Here is a 17,676-nt window from a genome sequence, read left to right on the forward strand (position 1 = left end):
TTTATTAGATTAATTATTCATGAGCTCACATCTGATTTTCCACCGTCTCCATCTTCACCTTCCTCTTCCTCTAAAGGCTTTAAGCTAAGAGATAAGAGGGAAGTAGGACGAGATGGGGGGAGGACGGGGGAGGACGGGGGGAGGACGGGGGAGGACGGGGGGAGGACGGGGGAGGACGGGGGAGGACGGGGGGAGGACGGGGGGAGGACGGGGGGAGGACGGAGGGAGGGTGGATAGGACGATGAAGAGCCCTGTGGAGGAGACGAGAGGAGAGAGGAGGCTTAATGAGTGAGTTGCCCCTGATTCAGTCACGAAAGCAGAAGACGACAGAGATGAGTGTTTCCTGGGGGGGGGGGGGGGGGTTCATCGCTGTAAGACCAGTCCAGTTTCTCACTAAATGATAATTCCACCATAGATCAAACTTGGCAATTTGAGGAAGATGGATTCAGATCAGCTGGTCACATGACCCCCGTCCCGACCAGAGACCAGGGACCAGGGACCAGAGACCAGAGACCAGAGACCAGAGACCAGGGACCAGAGACCAGAGACCAGAGACCAGAGACCAGGGACCAGAGACCAGAGACCAGAGACCAGAGACCAGGGACCAGAGACCAGAGACCAGAGACCAGGGACAGACCAGAGACCAGGAAGACCAGGGACCAGAGACCAGAGACCAGAGACCAGGGACCGGACCAGAGACCAGAGACCAGAGACCAGGGACCAGAGACCAGAGACCAGAGACCAGAGAACAGGGACCAGAGACCAGAGACCAGAGACCAGAGACCAGGGACCAGGGACCAGAGACCAGAGACCAGAGACCAGGGACCAGAGACCAGAGACCACGGACCAGAGACAGGACAGAGACCAGAGACCAGAGACCAGAGACCAGGACCAGAGACCAGAGACCAGAGAACAGGGACCAGAGACCAGGACCAGAGACCAGAGACCAGTGACCAGGGACCAGAGACCAGAGACCAGAGACCAGGGACCAGAGACCAGAGACCAGAGACCAGAGACCACGGACCAGAGACCAGAGACCACGGACCAGAGACCAGGGATCAGAGACCACAGAGACCACAGAGACCAGAGACCAGAGACCACGGACCAGAGATCACGGACCACGGACCAGAGACCAGAGACCAGAGACCAGGGATCAGAGACCACAGAGACCACAGAGACCAGGGACCAGGGACCAGGGACCAGAGACCAGGGACCAGAGACCAGGGACCAGGGACCAGAGTCAGGTTCTCGGTTCCTCCAGGTTACAGCTCCAGACTCTGAGACCAGCAGCGTCAGACGTCCATAAAGTCTGATCGATGTTGTGTGTCTGTGTCCAGATTAAACAGTTTGGCTGTTTGGACTTTATCACTTTGATGAGCAACATTTATTCTGACGACGACTAAAACAAATTCAGTTTGAGCTGCTCTCACTTTTAACTTGACTTCTTATGTTCACATTTTACTAAAATATCAATAAATCAATCAATTAGATTTGATTTTAAGTTTGATTTGACATCAACCAAGTCATGTTTGATGAGGAAGAAGAAGAAGTGGAGGAATTATTGTTCCTTGAATGATTTTCCTAAATGTAAAGTTGGTCCATGATCCGTCCTGATCTTTATCTTGAGAAACGTTGAGTTTATTAAAGACTTTTATTTCAGTAGAGTTCAAGGTTTTACAGAAACTATTTTTTTTATCAGCGACAGAAAACGTGTTTGGCAGAAAACGGAAATGAAGTAAAATATATATATAAAAGAATATATATAATATATATACATATATATATACACATATATATACACACACATATATATATACACATATATACACACACATATATATATACACATATATATACACACATATATATACACACATATATATATACACATATATATATGTGGTATATATCACATATACACACAATATATACCACATATATTTATAGTATATATATGTAGTGTATATATATGTGTGTGTACATATGTGTTGTATATATGTGTTGTCATGTTTGTACTGTATTTGTAATTAGATATTATATATCTTATCTCTTATTTTATATACACAATATATACACATTATGTGTGTTATTGTATATTATATCTATCTAAGTATTTTATATTACACTATTAAATTAATGTAAATATGTCTGGTAGAGTGTCTCTCTGCTCTGTCTCCCTGTTACCATAGCAACACGGTAGTGGTGGTGGGGGGGGGGGGGGGGGTTACACCAACACGCAGGCCTGACTGTCGCAAAGTGCTCAGTGGCCAATTACATGGGGGTGAGTGGGGGGGGGGGGGGGGGGGGCTCCGGTCCTCCTGCGGATCCACCGACACCTGCAGCGGGAACATGGAGCTCGGATCTCCGCTCCTCGTCCTCCTCGTCCTCCGGTCCCGGGCTCGTGTCCTCGGAGCTGCTCCGTGTCTCCGCTGAGGCCCCTCTGCTCCTCCTCTGCTCCTCCTCTGCTCCTCCTCCTCTGCTCCTCCTCCTCCACTCCTGCTCTGCGGAGACATTTTCTCCGTTTTCCAGTCTGCCTGCATTGCGTCGAAACCCCCTCCTCTCTCTCTCCTCTCTCTTTCTCTCTCCCCTCCTCCTCCTCCTCCTCCTCTTTCTCCTCCTCTTTCTCCTCTGCTCCTGTAACATGCTTCCAGATGAGCCTCCTCTCCTCTAGAGCCTCCGCGCTTCTTATCTGGATTTTTTTTTTTTTTTTTGATTTTTGTTTTTTTCTGAAGGGACTGAGGAGTTGATGCTGCAGGGTCCAGTCCTCCTCCTCCTCCTCCTCCTCCTCCTCCTCCTTCCCCTCCTCCACACCGGGACCTCCATCCTCCCTCTCCGTCCTCCACCTCCTCCTCCTGCACCTCCTTCTTCTTCTTCTTCTTCTCCAACATGATTTTAGTAAATTGTCAGTCAGGATTTGTGCCGCGGAGCCGCCGTCCGGAGCCGCATGAAGCAGCCGCTACCTCCTCCTGCTCCTCTTCCTCCTCCTCCTCCTCCTCGACGCTGAAAGCCTACACCAAGAGGATACGGATGTTGACCAAGACAACATAGTCTATTAATATTTCAGACCTGCTGCTGTAAAGCGAGCTCACTGTTAAAGTTGCTGCTGCTGCTGGTGGAGGAGGAGGTGGAGGAGGTGGTGGAGGAGGTGGGTGGCCGGGGAGAGGTGCGCGCATCGAGGCTCCATCTGCTGCTCTCCCGCTCAGCTCGGCTCAGGTAAACATTCATGCATTCGTCCGTTTATTCAGAGCTGCAGGTTATTTATTTGCGCAGAGAAGCAGCGCAGCGCAAACTTAACGTGTGAGTAAAAAAAAAAAAAGATGCAGCGGCTCCTGGAGCTGCTGCATGATTTTTATTTATTTATTTCATTTATTAATTATTTATTTCTGGTGCTGCTGCCGCGTCCTCTGAGGGAAATGAAATGTCCTCCATGTGAGACCAGCTCCTCATGTTTGTGTCCTGCTCCTCCAGGAGGAACCAGATGTCCAGGAGCCCAGGGACCACGACCACGATGCTGCTGATGATGATGATGATGATGATGATGATGGAGAGCTGCTGGCCTCATTAGGAGCGTCTCCACTTCGACTGCCCCCTCCCTCCTCGTCCCCGTTTCCTGTCCTGTCCTCCAGCCTCCAGGAAGGATGACCGTGGTGTCCACAGAGAACATGGACGAGACCTCCACCCTGCCGGGCCACCCCCAGGACCCCTACCTGCCCGACGACCACGACGACGACCACGACTGCTGCGAGCGCGTCGTCATCAACATCTCGGGGCTGCGCTTCGAGACCCAGCTCAAGACCTTGGCCCAGTTCCCGGAGACGCTGCTCGGGAACCCCAAGAAGAGGATGCGCTACTTCGACCCCCTCAGGAACGAGTACTTCTTCGACCGGAACCGGCCCAGCTTCGACGCCATCCTCTACTACTACCAGTCCGGGGGTCGGCTCCGGAGACCCGTCAACGTGCCCCTGGACATGTTCTCGGAGGAGATAAAGTTTTACGAGCTGGGCGCCGAGGCCATGGAGAAGTTCCGGGAGGACGAGGGCTTCATTCGGGAGGAGGAGCGGCCGCTGCCGGAGAAGGAGTTCCAGCGGCAGATCTGGCTCCTGTTCGAGCACCCGGAGAGTTCTGGACCGGCCCGGGGCATCGCCATCGTCTCCGTCATGGTCATCCTCATCTCCATCGTCATCTTCTGCCTGGAGACGTTGCCGGAGCTGAAGGAGGATCCCAACTACCGCGTCCAGGTGATCGGGAACACGACCACCTTCTACAAACCCAACGTCCTCACCGACCCCTTCTTCGTGGTGGAGACGCTCTGCATCATCTGGTTCTCCTTCGAGCTGATCGTCCGTTTCTTCGCCTGCCCCAGCAAGGCGGCGTTCTTCAAGAACATGATGAACTCCATCGACATCGTGGCCATCATCCCGTACTTCATCACGCTGGGCACGGAGCTGGCCGACGACCCGGACAGCAAGGAGGGGAAGGGGGGCGGGGAGCAGGCCACCTCGCTGGCCATTCTCAGGGTAATCCGTCTGGTCCGGGTGTTCAGGATCTTTAAACTGTCCCGTCACTCCAAGGGGCTCCAGATCCTGGGCCAGACTCTGAAGGCGAGCATGCGCGAGCTGGGCCTGCTCATCTTCTTCCTCTTCATCGGAGTGATTTTGTTCTCCAGCGCCGTCTACTTCGCCGAGGCCGAGGAGAAGGAGTCTTTCTTCACCAGCATCCCGGACGCCTTCTGGTGGGCCGTGGTGTCCATGACCACCGTGGGCTACGGGGACATGTACCCCGTCACCATCGGGGGGAAGATCGTGGGCTCGCTGTGCGCCATCGCCGGCGTCCTCACCATCGCGCTGCCGGTGCCGGTCATCGTCTCCAACTTCAACTACTTCTACCACCGGGAGACGGAGGGCGAGGAGCAGGCCCAGCTCCTCAACGTCAGCAACCAGAACCTGGCGTCGGACACCAACTCCAGCCGGCGCAGCTCCTCCGTGGTCAGCAAGTCGGAGTACATGGAGATAGACGAGGACATGAACAACAGCATCGACAACTTCCGGGAGGCGAACCTTAGGACTGCCAACTGCACGGCGCCGAGTCAGAACTGTGTGATCAAGGCCAAGCTGCTGACGGACGTGTGAGGCCGCGATGCACCGCTGTAAATAATGTACAAACGTCTGGATGCTTTATCTCCATTGGTGCATTTTAATCTTCTTCTTCTTCTTCTCCTTATTCAAAGACTTTAACACACACACACACACACACACACTCAGATAGTTATATATTTAAAATTAAAAGAGATAAATAAATAAAACACAGATCTTTTGGGCAATAGTGAAAAGAGCAGGTGTTGGTGAAACGTTGTTTTTTGATAAATTATTCTTAACATTTGAACAACTTAAAGAGTAAGTTTTAAATATCTAAGAGGCAGGAGAGGAGAGGCAATCAAGGGAACTCTGGGAAATGTAGTGTTTTAGATTTGCCTCAAAGTTAAAAAAAGAAAAAAAGAAGAGTCTGCATATTTTCAGTTTGTGCTGCATTAATTTTTAACCCCGTGCCCCGACATTTAGGACGTAGAATATAGACGGAGTCCCTTTAAGAGCCGTCCCCCGGCTTCAGGTTTAACTATCCATCGTTATTTTACGGCACTTTAAGTTATTTTACGATTATTTGTGCAGCACTTTTCAATGAGGAGACGATTCGCAGCACTTTACATCCGACACCTAAACACATTCAAACCAGATTTAGAAAAAAAAGAAAAAAAGCAGGATTTGAGAAACTTGACAGAATCACAACAGACGTTTTGAATTTTAAGTCCCGGTTCGTTAAAAGGAGCTGATACCTGCCAGGCTTTGTGCAATAGACTCAACTCTGAGGATAAAACAAATAAAAAATGAAACAATAAAGCCCAAAAAAGAGATGAAATGACCCGAGGACGACGTTCCACCTGGAGCTACACATTTCTGAGTGGATTACAGTTTTTCTGCAGCACCTCCAGAGAAAGTTTGGGGAAAAATACATCAGTAAAAGAAGCAAACGCCAGATAAAAGTTTTTTTTTTTTCCGTCCAGGAATCAGAAAGAGGAAAGGAAGCGGAGGCTGGTGGAGGATTATCTGCTGCAGGTTCCCTGTACGACGCCATGCAACACTCCTTTATATAAAAGCATGTGGAGACTCTCTTCTCTCTTATATCAGCATGCACAAGACGTTACCTCATTTTATTTCTTCTTCTCTCATCTTTCTCCTCCTCCTGGGATTTTTTCTCTCATTTGTTTTTCACCAAAAGTGCACTGGCTGTTTCTTATGGTTTCAGTTGTTTTTCGGAGCATTTACGTGTTGAATGTTTAAGGGAACAGGAACACTTCTTTTACGAAGATCACGGCATGTCAAAAAAAAAGAAAAAACTACTAAAGCATTATGGCCTAATTAGCTACGGTATAGCTACATATACTCAATGCATGACGTCAGTATTAAATTGCTTGCAGTTGTGGCGGGACCTCGGGAGCTGGAGGATGATGATGATGATGATGATGATAACTTCAGGATAACGGTGCATGACGGAGCAAACTGCCAGAAGGGACAAATCTGCTAGAAAAAAAAACAAAAAATACGAACTAACTGAGAAAAAGTCCTAAGAGAAGTTCAAATATTCTCTTTTTTTAAAAAACGACATCCTCGTTTTTCATCCGTTGAAGCTCTGATCTTTGACGATGGAAGTGCATGGGATCATTCTATGTGATTTGTGACCCCGTTTTATTTTTCTGCATTTGTCTTTTAAACCAGAAGGAAAGCAGTAATATTTAACAAATTTCACAGAGATATCTACAATTAGTTTCTAGTGCCTTGAACCCCGTCCCGTTCTGGAATTGACTGAAGTGCCTCCCCCCCCTTTACAACAGAAACAACGAAGAGCTCATTGTTAACGATGTGCAGCTTAACTTCCTGCCATAGAGACGCACAGCAGCTCCTGCACATCTGGATCTGACGAGGCCGACAGACCAATACGTTCAGACGGAGACACCAATTTATTCTATCGGGCCTTTTAAAACAAAACAAAAAAAAAAGAAAAGAAAACACGTTTGTTCGGGACGATGACACGCGGCTGTAGAACACAACTAGAAAAACACGACACGGATTGTTTGAGCCACAAAACTGCCAACGACGGGAAACTACAACGTTTGGGACATATATATTTTCAGGGTCCAAATGAAAGAAAACACCAAAAGTTGCTCCATAAATCAGCAAACAAAACGTTAATTAGCTTTTCAAACGTCTGTATTTAAAAAAGATACTCAGTTATTTATAAACGCTATCTGTGTGGAAATGTACTGATGCGGCTATTTCCAGCTAACCAAGCTAATGCAACATAGATAGTAGCCTCTAGGATTCACCAGTGGAGCTCGACATGAACATTAATCGTTTGCTAACAAAACGTAGCTGTCTGTTTTTTTAACTAGCTAGCTCCTTACTTAGAAACTCCACACCAACTTTCCTCTCCAAAGAAGTTAGCGTCTACCTAGCTTCCATGCTAAGGTTGGTTCAGATTTATTTTATTAGCATGAAAATAATAAAACCTTAAGATGATGATCCGATTGGTTCAACAGGTCAGCTAAAGAATTAGCATTAGCTTGACTTCCAGGCTAACTGTAGCTAGCTACACAGGACCGAAGTGAGTTACTGTACAAATGTGAAGTTAAAAAGCAAGGGAGCTACTTTCAGAATAAAAATATTTAGCAAACCACAGAGAAACAAACAAATTTCCCACTGTTTGTAGCAGAAATCTGTAGTTTGTGAGAGCTACATTCAGTTTTTAGATCATAAAGGTCTGGTCTGCAGCACAAACTCTCAAAGTCTGCGTCCAGAGCGTTACAGCAAAATCACTGCCGACACTTTTATATCGAGGACCAAAATAACTTCTGCTGGATGTGACAGCAGCTTCTTTTAAAACTGAGAAACGCTGCGTTTCCTACAACCTGCTCTGCCTTCGCTCTCAGACGTTTAAGAAACCAGGGAGAACATGAAGCTGCCATCCAGGGCTTCGTCGAGGCCGTTTGTGGCGAGAGACTCTGATGGATTTGACCTCAGCGCAGGCACTCAGTGTTTCCACTGCAGAGCTGCCTCAGTCTGAACGTTACCACAGGCATTAGTCACTCTGCACGCCAGCAAAATGGCGCTAGTGATGCTACTGATGCTACTGATGCTAGTGATGCTACTGATGCTAGTGATGCTACTGAGCCAAGCACATGGCCGAGTGAGGGAGGTGTTTTTCTGCATTATGCTTCAGATCTTTATTAAATTATTGAGCTCAAACATCTAGAGAAACTTCAGTGACAGTGACAGTGACGGCTGCAGGTAGTTGATCATCGTACGTGTTAATGAGGAGAGTTTGACACTTTAACCTCCTGAGACCCTCCGTCCTCGTACGGGGACGTTAAATTTAAGGTTTTAGGCAGCTTCTTACTCTGCTTCATTTAAACTTTTATCCTCATGACTAGATACTAGTTGGTCTGAAAACATCATAGTGGTCATGTAACAAAAGTGGATCAGGTACAAAACCTCAGTTTTACAGTTGAAACTTGATTATTTCTGATTATTAACTTTTCTAGTTGAACATGACACAACTTCTATCAATAGTAACAAGTCACAACGTCAATAATTAGCAACGTTGGGACTTAATTATTTGCAATTCTGTTTTTGCACAACAGTGTTCAGACATGAGAATTAACAGTTTTACGTTTTATTAGTTATTAGTGACTGTATTATATAATATACAGACGCTTAGTTTTTTTTTTTTTCTTAGGTTGTACTGATCCCAAACAACAACTCGGGTCTCAGGAGGTTTAAGGAAGAGAAGAAGATCAGAGTTGGTCTTTACTCTTTCCAGCGCCCCCTGCAGGGCAGACACCAGCGCCTACAGTTTGTGTTTTTCATACAAATGCATCTCTAAGAATAAAAAGCATCAGTTTAATTGAAGGTATTTATAACAGATAAATGTTTCTGTTGAAGCTGCAGCGTAGTTCTGTGGTTCATACGTAACCTACGTATCATACGTAACCTACATATGAACCATTTCTACTTAGACCCCGTCAGTCTGGTTCACTCCGTAACCACCAGGCGGCGCTGTGTCTTTTTTACCACTCGGGTTAATTTTTGCTTCTACTTCCTGCTTCAGTTTCGACAAACAGAGACTGAAACTTTCCGCTGAAGTCGAGTTGAACAAATGTCAGCATCAGTAGCAGCCGTTTTTATTCTGACAGCAGAGAAGCTTCAAGTGTCTGTGACTCAAATATAAGAATAAATGAAGCTTTTATCGTTTGGAATAAAGAAAACTATTTTTATCACGGCTTTGAAAACTGACAACAGCAGAAATGTGACGTTAACATCTCGACCCTGTGGCTCCTACTTTAAATTCAGAGGGGCTTTAAATTTAGATCAGGCTCCAGTGTTACTGCAGTATTCTGGTCTAAAACAGTCTTTACATTTAGTGTCAGAAAGCCACAGTCCTAACGTCCAAACGTCCAAACGTTCATGTCCACTGGAGACCAGTTAATAATCAGTCACTTGTGTGACCGAGATTATTGTTCATGTTCGCACAATAATTCTTCTAATGATGATTTGCACAAGGTTTAAGTTGAAAGTTTCAGTCAGTGGAAAACGTAATGTGCTAAAAATAAGTTTTAATTTTGAGATTAAAGATTCATTTGTTGTTCTCACAGGGTTACAGGTAATAACTTCTACACTTTTATGCAAATTATCTTTTACTGATTGAGATAGAAGACGATTCGTATTAAAATGAGTTTGTTGAGACAAAGAGTTGCAGATAAAAGAGACTTTTTCTGGAGTCAAATTTAAAACTTGACTGAAAAGTTTCGAGCTCAAAATTTTATTTAAGTTTCGTACCAAACTAATTGAATAAATCTTCGTCATGTTACGTTCAAGGTGCTGATTGAAGATTGTTTTCTGGAGCAAAGCAGCTTTTTTTTGGTGCAGGACAATAATTATTCCCTCAAACCTCTCAGACTCTAACAGCGTTTAAATCACTGCCTCCGTCTCAGATAAACCATGAGTTGTGTTCAGTTGTGTTCCAGCTGTTTGTCGTCGCCCCGTTGGTTTAAAGCCCGTTTCACCAAGTAAAAAGAATCCCTTTAACTCCACGTTTCAGTCTGACGGATAAATGAAGAAACGCTACGAAGGTGCTACGTGTTAAACATGCAGTAGGTCTTAGGGAGCAAAAATAACGAATGCTACTTTTCTCCTTTTTTGAACCACATTAAATCTCAAAGGAACGTCTATTTTCAGCAGTTTAAGAGTGAAATCAAACATCAGGATCGTCGGTCGTCTTCTCGTGGTTTATTCTGTCGTCCATATTTGTAGTTTTTGCCAAAGTTTGAGACATATCTGCACCAGACACCACCGAAGGGACCAAATCCAGTTTTCTATCATCAGAGCAGCTCAACGTCGGACGAGAGGTTTTATAGAGCGACGGCCGATGACTTTCAGACTAAAGTCCAGTTATTAGAACCGCAGTACATAGGATTTAGTTTACAAGCTTCCAACTGCCAAGTCCAGACTGATCAGAGATTCATCTGCAGAGGACCACAGGACTGAGCTCAACGCTCAGCGTCTTCACATCTGTTTTAAAACTTATTCATTCAGCTTCCATCAACTCAAACCACAGACGCAGACTTTCTCAACCTTGAGGAGAGTTAAAAAATTTAAATATACTGATGTTTGTTAAACCCTGTGAAGTCTGACGTATGAAATATTAATCAGAAAAATCTGTTTTTTTTATTTAAAATATAGTGTAACTGCTTCTAAGAGCTTTAGACAAAAACAGTTAAAGACATTTCCACAAGTTATTGCATATTTTAAAATGTATCTTTTATTTCATGTTATTAAATAAAAAATTCAGTGAACAGATAGTTGCTGCATCATATTTGATTTTACTGAAATGCAGTAACCACATGTTTCTCCAATCAAGTCCCTGAAGACGGCCATTTTGGAAACGGCTGCCAAAATCAAAAACTTGGACCGTGTTTAATTTGGAAATTGTAGATGAAGCAGATTTCAAGTTAAATAGCTTCTCAGTCATTTTCAGTGACTAAATGAGGTGTTTGTTTTACAGACTCAGATAAATAAACGACTAAATAAAAGACGACATCTAATCCAAATAAAATCAAACTATTGAGGTCGAGAAACTCTGCTTCAGTGTTTCATTGGAGCATCATAGTTGGTGATGATGATGATGATGCATTGAAGAGTTTGTTTGATGTATTTCTGGAACAGTGTCACCGTGTGGCGCCGCAGAGCGACCACAAGGTTCATGACCATCAAACCAAACTAACGCTGATCATTATTAATTATTATTAACTCTGTTTTGCTTTCAGGAAGTCACTAGAAAACGTTTCCAGCTGGTTGTTTTAGGATGAATTAGGTTCATTTTGCCGTTTAGCTTTAATACGTCTGTTCCCTCTGAGTCAGAAGCCAAAGTCTGGTCCCGACAGGACTCAGCATTAAAATAAACGAGATCCCCGTCCTCTGGGCTGATGAGCTCCGCTGAACCCCGGCGTCATTAGCGTTGCAGTATGTCAGCTTTAATTTTCTTGGTTTGTTATTTTTTTAACGGTTTCTCTTGCTGCAGTTAGCAGTGTTTGTCATTTAGTTGGTGAAGCATAGTCTGTAACCTATGCAAGGTTAGTCCGACGTTTATGTCCATTCTGATTTCATCATATTACAACAGATTCAATAAATTTTGAAAGATGACAGACGGCTCTTTTATTTATTGTTGCTGCTGACATCACATGTTGTTTACTTCAGTATTTCCATCTTTTTTCCTCACTGCGTTTATTTAACAGCTTCTGTGAATCATCTCTGCAGATGATTCACAGCTTTACGTCTCGTTCCTGTTTAATGCTGAACAACATCACAGAGTCACTGTTGGTGGTTTAAAGTAAAGAGGACGTAGATTAGAGTTAAATTTGTCCATGAACAAATCAAAAGGATATTTGTGCTGCTGACGTCACATTGTGACATTTTTTTGCATTTTTATTTATAATAATAAAAGTCCACAGACGTCAGCTTCATAACAGAGACCGAATTAAACAAAAGGTTCAAGGGTCCATGTTATAGGAGGAGGTTTGGGTTGATAGATGGGACGACAGGGCATTGGACACTTGAATCATTTGACCGTTCCATAACCTTTAACTGGACGTTTATTATTGTATTGTTCTATTTTAACCCCCGGGCCAGAGACCAGTGACCTACATCGTCCTTCTGGTTGTGTTTGTTGTCTTTTAACAGTTTTCTAGTATTTTAAAAGCATTTTTGTGAAGCTGCAGCAGGAATACATGTGTAACCTCAGCATGTTATTCTTTGCATAGAAATGATTCATTCACTAAAAAGAAAATGTAAAGTTGGAGACGCTCCAGTTGATAAGGTAGATACTACATGTAGAGTAAAGAGAGGTTGTAACTGAATATCCTTTTAATGGCCGGGAGAAAATAACGCTTGAGAACAGGATTAGCACGAGCAAAGTCAAACTTCAGGAGCAAACAAATGTTGGCGTTGGGCAGCAGCACATGTGGCCCAGAGCGCTCTAAAATAGTCGGGCATGTGAAGCAGCTCAGAGTGTCGTCAGAGAGTCCGAACACAGTGATCCCACTGAACAACATTAACGTACATCACGTTACATCAGACCCAAGTCAATGAAAATGAAACCAAGGTCAACGCTGGTCGAAGTGTCACCGGCTTCCTGAGCTGTTTCTGTCAGCGCCTGAAAACCATAACCACAACTACTGAGGTGATTTATGAAACAGGAGGAAGAGGAGGAAGTAAAAGTCCAAAAAGCATTTTAAAAATGCAGCTGGTTTTGTAGAAATGGGAAAGAAAGTAAAGGTGACACAGGAAAAGAGGACGTGAGGACGAGGGATCAGCGTCTCTTCTACTTCTTAAACGTTTCCTCTGTGTTTTGACGTGTTCAGTGGCTCAGCCTCAGTGTTTGTGTAGTAGCTACACCACAGAGTGTTTGTGTCGTATTCTTAGCTCGGTAAGAATAGCTCCTCTCTGACTCAGATTGTTGGCTGCAGCCCACGGAGCAGATACTCCGAGGACAGTATGGAGTCCATACCGTCCACTCTGGTGGACACGTGTGGACTTCAGCATCGAGGTCGACTAAAGGACTCGTGAGTCAAACCCTGCGTCATCCAGCCCCAGAAAGTCTCCGTCGTGTTAGCGTCTCTCGTTAGGTTGTGTTTCTTTTTCTTTCCAATCACTTTCTCTTTTTTTTGACCTTGACTTCCATCATATTTTTCTTCCCCACGTTTTGCTTAATTTCTCTACATTTCTATTACTATTGTCTCCCATTGTCTCTCCTCTTTACTTGGTTTTCACTTAGTTCTTTTACTTAGTTTTTCTTTCTTGTCCTCAACTTCCATTGTTTTTCTTTTCTTTTTACTTTCTTTTGTCGTCTTTCTCAATTTCTTTACATTTCTGTCATGTCCTTCCTGAACTCTCTCCAACTCCTTTTCCATTTACTTCCTTTCTTTTTCTTCTTGTCCTTCTCAAATCTGTGTAGCTAGCTAGCTCTGTTAGCTACGGAGTTAGCATAATGTTTCCCATCTAATTTTCTTGTATCATGAAGGAAAATGCTGGAAATCATTGGTTGATTTTTTTCAAAAACATCTTCCTCCTGCTCTGATGTAGCTTTGCTAACAGTTTCCACTTATTTCCAGTCTCTGTGCTAAGCTATGCTAAGCTAAAAAAACAAAACCAGAACATCCTGACTATGTGACCGACAGACACATGTCCTGTCTGCAGTGAGACAAACAGTAGCAGCTACATGACTGTGGATTTAAATCCTGAAAGTTAAATCCTGAACTAATTCCTGTTTTTATAACACGCTGCGTTTTATTTTTTGGTTTTCTCGGCATGAATCATAATGAAGCTGGAGACCACTGCGGCATACAGCACACGATGGAGTGTTGAAAACGAGGAGGAGATGTATGGAGACGGAGAGGAAGCCTGGGGCAGAGTGCATGTTAGGTTAGTGTGGGTGGATGCAGAGGGAGATCCAGAGGAGGAACAAACACCAGAGAAACAGAAGGAGGCTGAACAGGAGGAGGTGGAGGAGGAGGTGGAGGAGGAGGTGGAGGAGGTGGTAGACAACCAAACACTGATAGGATTTCTATTTGAGGAAAGAGGAGAGATGGAGTTACATGAATGTATCAGATACTCCATGATGTCCTCAGAGTATGAATCCATTATGAGGAGATGAGTCTCTGTTGTCTCTGTTATTGCTGCTGATGTTTGGTTCGTCCCAATTATTCCTTAATTAAAAAGACGGATGAAGCCTCCTCCATCATGGAGAGAGGATCTGAAGCTCAGTGTGACGTTCACGGCCGTCTCCATCTTGGCAGCTCATTCAGAAATATGTCAGAGAGGTGGAGCATGAGTGGAGCTAATGCTAAAGACGCTAGCAGTCTAGTTATATTATTACAACTCTAATTACTGACCTAATTTAAACAGGTGACTTCTAGACACAAACATCATGAATGGAGGAAGATTTAACATGGATGTCTATGGGGGAATGACTTTTGGAGCCTCCAGTGGACAATAGAGGAACTGCACTTTCCTGGACTTTGGTGTGTTTTCCAGAAAGAAGAAATAAAATATAATATAAAATATATGTATGTATTTATGTATCTTTAACAGGATTGATATGACTCCAGACCTGATAATCACTGCCTACCAACCACTGTTTGTTCCTCTGCGTCCGTGTGTTTGTTGGATTCGTTTTCCTGTTTGTTTTTTTTAAGTGCACTTGAACACACTCACAGGCTCAGGTGACTGAATCAGCTGTCGGCTTTAGCACTTTGCACCTTGTAACTGAAGAGTCCTCTCTGCAGCTCTGTATCATCCATCATTTAGAGGGCTGCTTTAGAGAGCTTTGTTTGGTATCAATCATTTAGTCGTGTTGTCCTCATGCCAGAGGACGGAGGACGGCTGACACCAGGAAATCCCTGCCGGACTAAAACCATGACCTACGTTCGACAACAACAACACGTTCTTCAGGTTCTGCTGCTGAGAGAAAAGTACTGAACTAAAAACTAAAAGAAAAGGACATGTACGTAGGAACATCTGCAGAGGAACATGAACGTCTGATCAGAGATAAAACAAAACGTGAAAACAGATGCAGATTGAGATGTTTCCTGTGTCTGGACCAAAGAGTCACACTTGAACGTGCCACAAAGACTAAATCCAAGGACCCTTCATACCAGCAGGGGGCAGTAGTCTGGATTCATCATTTAAAATGAGAAACAGGAAGAGACGCTGTTAGCTGGGACGCTAAGAAATGCTAGTATTATCTGGTAGGCTCGGAAGTGCAACTTTTAGCTCACAAGTTTGGAAATGCTACCATTAGCTATCAGGCTAGGAAGTGCTACTATTAGCTGAGAGGCTAGGAAGAGCAAATGTTAGCTGCGAGGTTAGGAAGTGCTACTATTAGCTGGGAGGCTAGGAAGGGCTACTATTAGCTTGAATTCTATGAAGAGCTACTATTAGCCGGAGGCTAGGAGGAGCTACTATTAGCCGGAGGCTAGGAAGAGCTGGTCTCTCCTGAATCATCTCGTTAGTTGAACTCCACTTTATTTATTCAGGATCATCTTGTTGTTGAGGAAATATTTGAACTTCTGAGATTTAAAATGTTAAATCCTCCAACAACTTTTTTTCTGGTGAATATTAGAAACGTTGTGATTCCAGCTTTAAATAGACAGTTTTCTGTCTCTTCCATTAATTCATTATTTCTTTCCCTCTGACTTTTATCTCCTCTCCTCAGATTTGTTGCTGCCTTTTTAAAAACGCTCCAGTTCCACGCTCTCCACTCATGTTCCCCTCCTGCGTGTGGATAAATATTTGTGTGGCGAGGCCTTAAAATAGCGATGCAGATGACACGTTTTTACATTACCCCTGGTGATAAGCGCGATGTGCTGTCAATGGGTCGCCTTAACGAAGTGCAGCGTCCCAAATCCCCTCTCAGCTGCACTAATCTAATGTGAGAAGAGGGAGGGCGAAAAACCCAAAGACTGACCACCGAGGTGACACCAGCGAAAGGATGGAGGACGGAACCCGAAAGGCTTTTATTCACTTTACATTTAACTAAGCTCATAGTCCAGCGCCTCCTGGTGGATCATTAGTTCATGGTGATCATCTTCAATAAGTTCTTTAAGACCAACTGATGAAATCCTGATTGATGGAGAAACGTTTGGTCAATGTGAAGGGAACTCAAGGGACTGGGACCAAACAGAAAACCACTAATCAGGGAGGACAACCAGGAAAAAAGGCTCCAGTCTGACAGGGAGCAGCACAAAGACTCTGGAGACATGGAGGGAGGTCATGAGGAAGGTCAAAGTAGGACTTTAAGTCTTGATTTGATTTAAACATGTGAATAAGAATCAGTATGAGCCTGTAAACATGTTGGTTTAACATCTATGGAGCCTCTAGTGGACAATAGAGGAACTGCATTGGTTTCCATAGTTATAATTCATGTCATATGGGGAAGAAACGATGCTATGGTATTTATTTATAATATGTCCACATTATTAAAATATTTTTAACAAATAAAAGCACATTCAAACATTTTTGATCATGTTTAAGTAATAACTGAAGCACTGGGGGGTAGAGATGAATGAACCTGAATATATACAAACATACACATTTGAGGTGAATAAATACCATTTTTTCCCTGATGAATCCCTTTCTTCTCTGTGACTGATTTAGTTTTGATTCCCTGACTTATGAAAGTCTTGCAGCTCTGCTTTGGTCTCCTCCAGCTGTTAAACCCTGGAGATCTTTAGATCGTCCTCGTCTCGTCTTACGGACCCATCGCTATAACAGTGGCACCGCTCTCAAGAAAATGTGAATATTTTATAACTTAATACGATCCATGAAGGGAACCGAACACTCTGAGGAACTCCAGCGTCCAGCGTGAGGAGCAGAGAGAAAGTCCAAACTCATTGTTTTTTATTTACACCTGAGCCGCTGATCACTTCCTGAGCCCAGGTCTCCTCCTGCCGAGGGCCCATATGGACCCAGACAGGAAGACATGAAACCCAATAACCATTTGTACTCCGTGTTCTCGGCCCGTCTGGCTTTTTGTTTTGAAGCCAGACACTCGGCTCGGTATGAATACAGCGATGTCTGTCGGCTACAGTGGAAAATGAAACTCGAGGAGAGAGCCAGGCTATTGGGTTAGCTACGTTAGCATGTCAGGGTGGATGTGAGCGGGCGCTGGAGTCTTTCCAAGGTCGCTGAGTTCAGTGTTTTAGTTCAGAGCAACAAATCAATCAGTGGAGTAACAAAGCTAATTCGTTCACATGCTACATGTACTGTGCTCTGATTGGCTGATCAGCTCAAAGAACCGGAGCACAAGAAGAGAAACAGGAAGTGACAAAAATAAAAAAACAAAAAACATGAAATGAACGTTCAAATCAACAGTAGACTGACCAAGAACTAGATGCTAATGCTAATGCTTAGGCTGGAGTGGCAGGTTCTCAAAAGGATAACTGGATTAAATGAAATGATTCCACATAAAGCTCTTCCTAGCTTCCTAGCCTCCCAGCTAACAGTAGCTCCTCCTAGCTTCCTAGCCTCCCAACTAATAGTAACTCTTCCTAGCCTCCCAGCTAACAGTAGC

General features: G+C 44.2%; 1 protein-coding gene across 1 annotated transcript; it reads left to right on the forward strand.

Moving 5' to 3' along the window:
• The first annotated feature begins 2,309 nt into the window (after positions 1 to 2,309).
• On the forward strand, positions 2,310 to 11,750 carry kcna1b (potassium voltage-gated channel, shaker-related subfamily, member 1b). The gene is made up of 2 exons (XM_047575479.1): positions 2,310 to 3,213; positions 3,469 to 11,750. Exon 2 carries the CDS (start codon positions 3,639 to 3,641, stop codon positions 5,127 to 5,129), a length of 1,491 nt encoding a protein of 496 aa, XP_047431435.1. The 5' UTR covers positions 2,310 to 3,213; positions 3,469 to 3,638; the 3' UTR covers positions 5,130 to 11,750.
• The last annotated feature ends 5,926 nt before the right edge of the window (positions 11,751 to 17,676 follow it).

This window comes from Mugil cephalus, chromosome 22 (assembly GCF_022458985.1).
Source record: "Mugil cephalus isolate CIBA_MC_2020 chromosome 22, CIBA_Mcephalus_1.1, whole genome shotgun sequence".
NCBI lineage: Eukaryota > Metazoa > Chordata > Actinopteri > Mugiliformes > Mugilidae > Mugil > Mugil cephalus.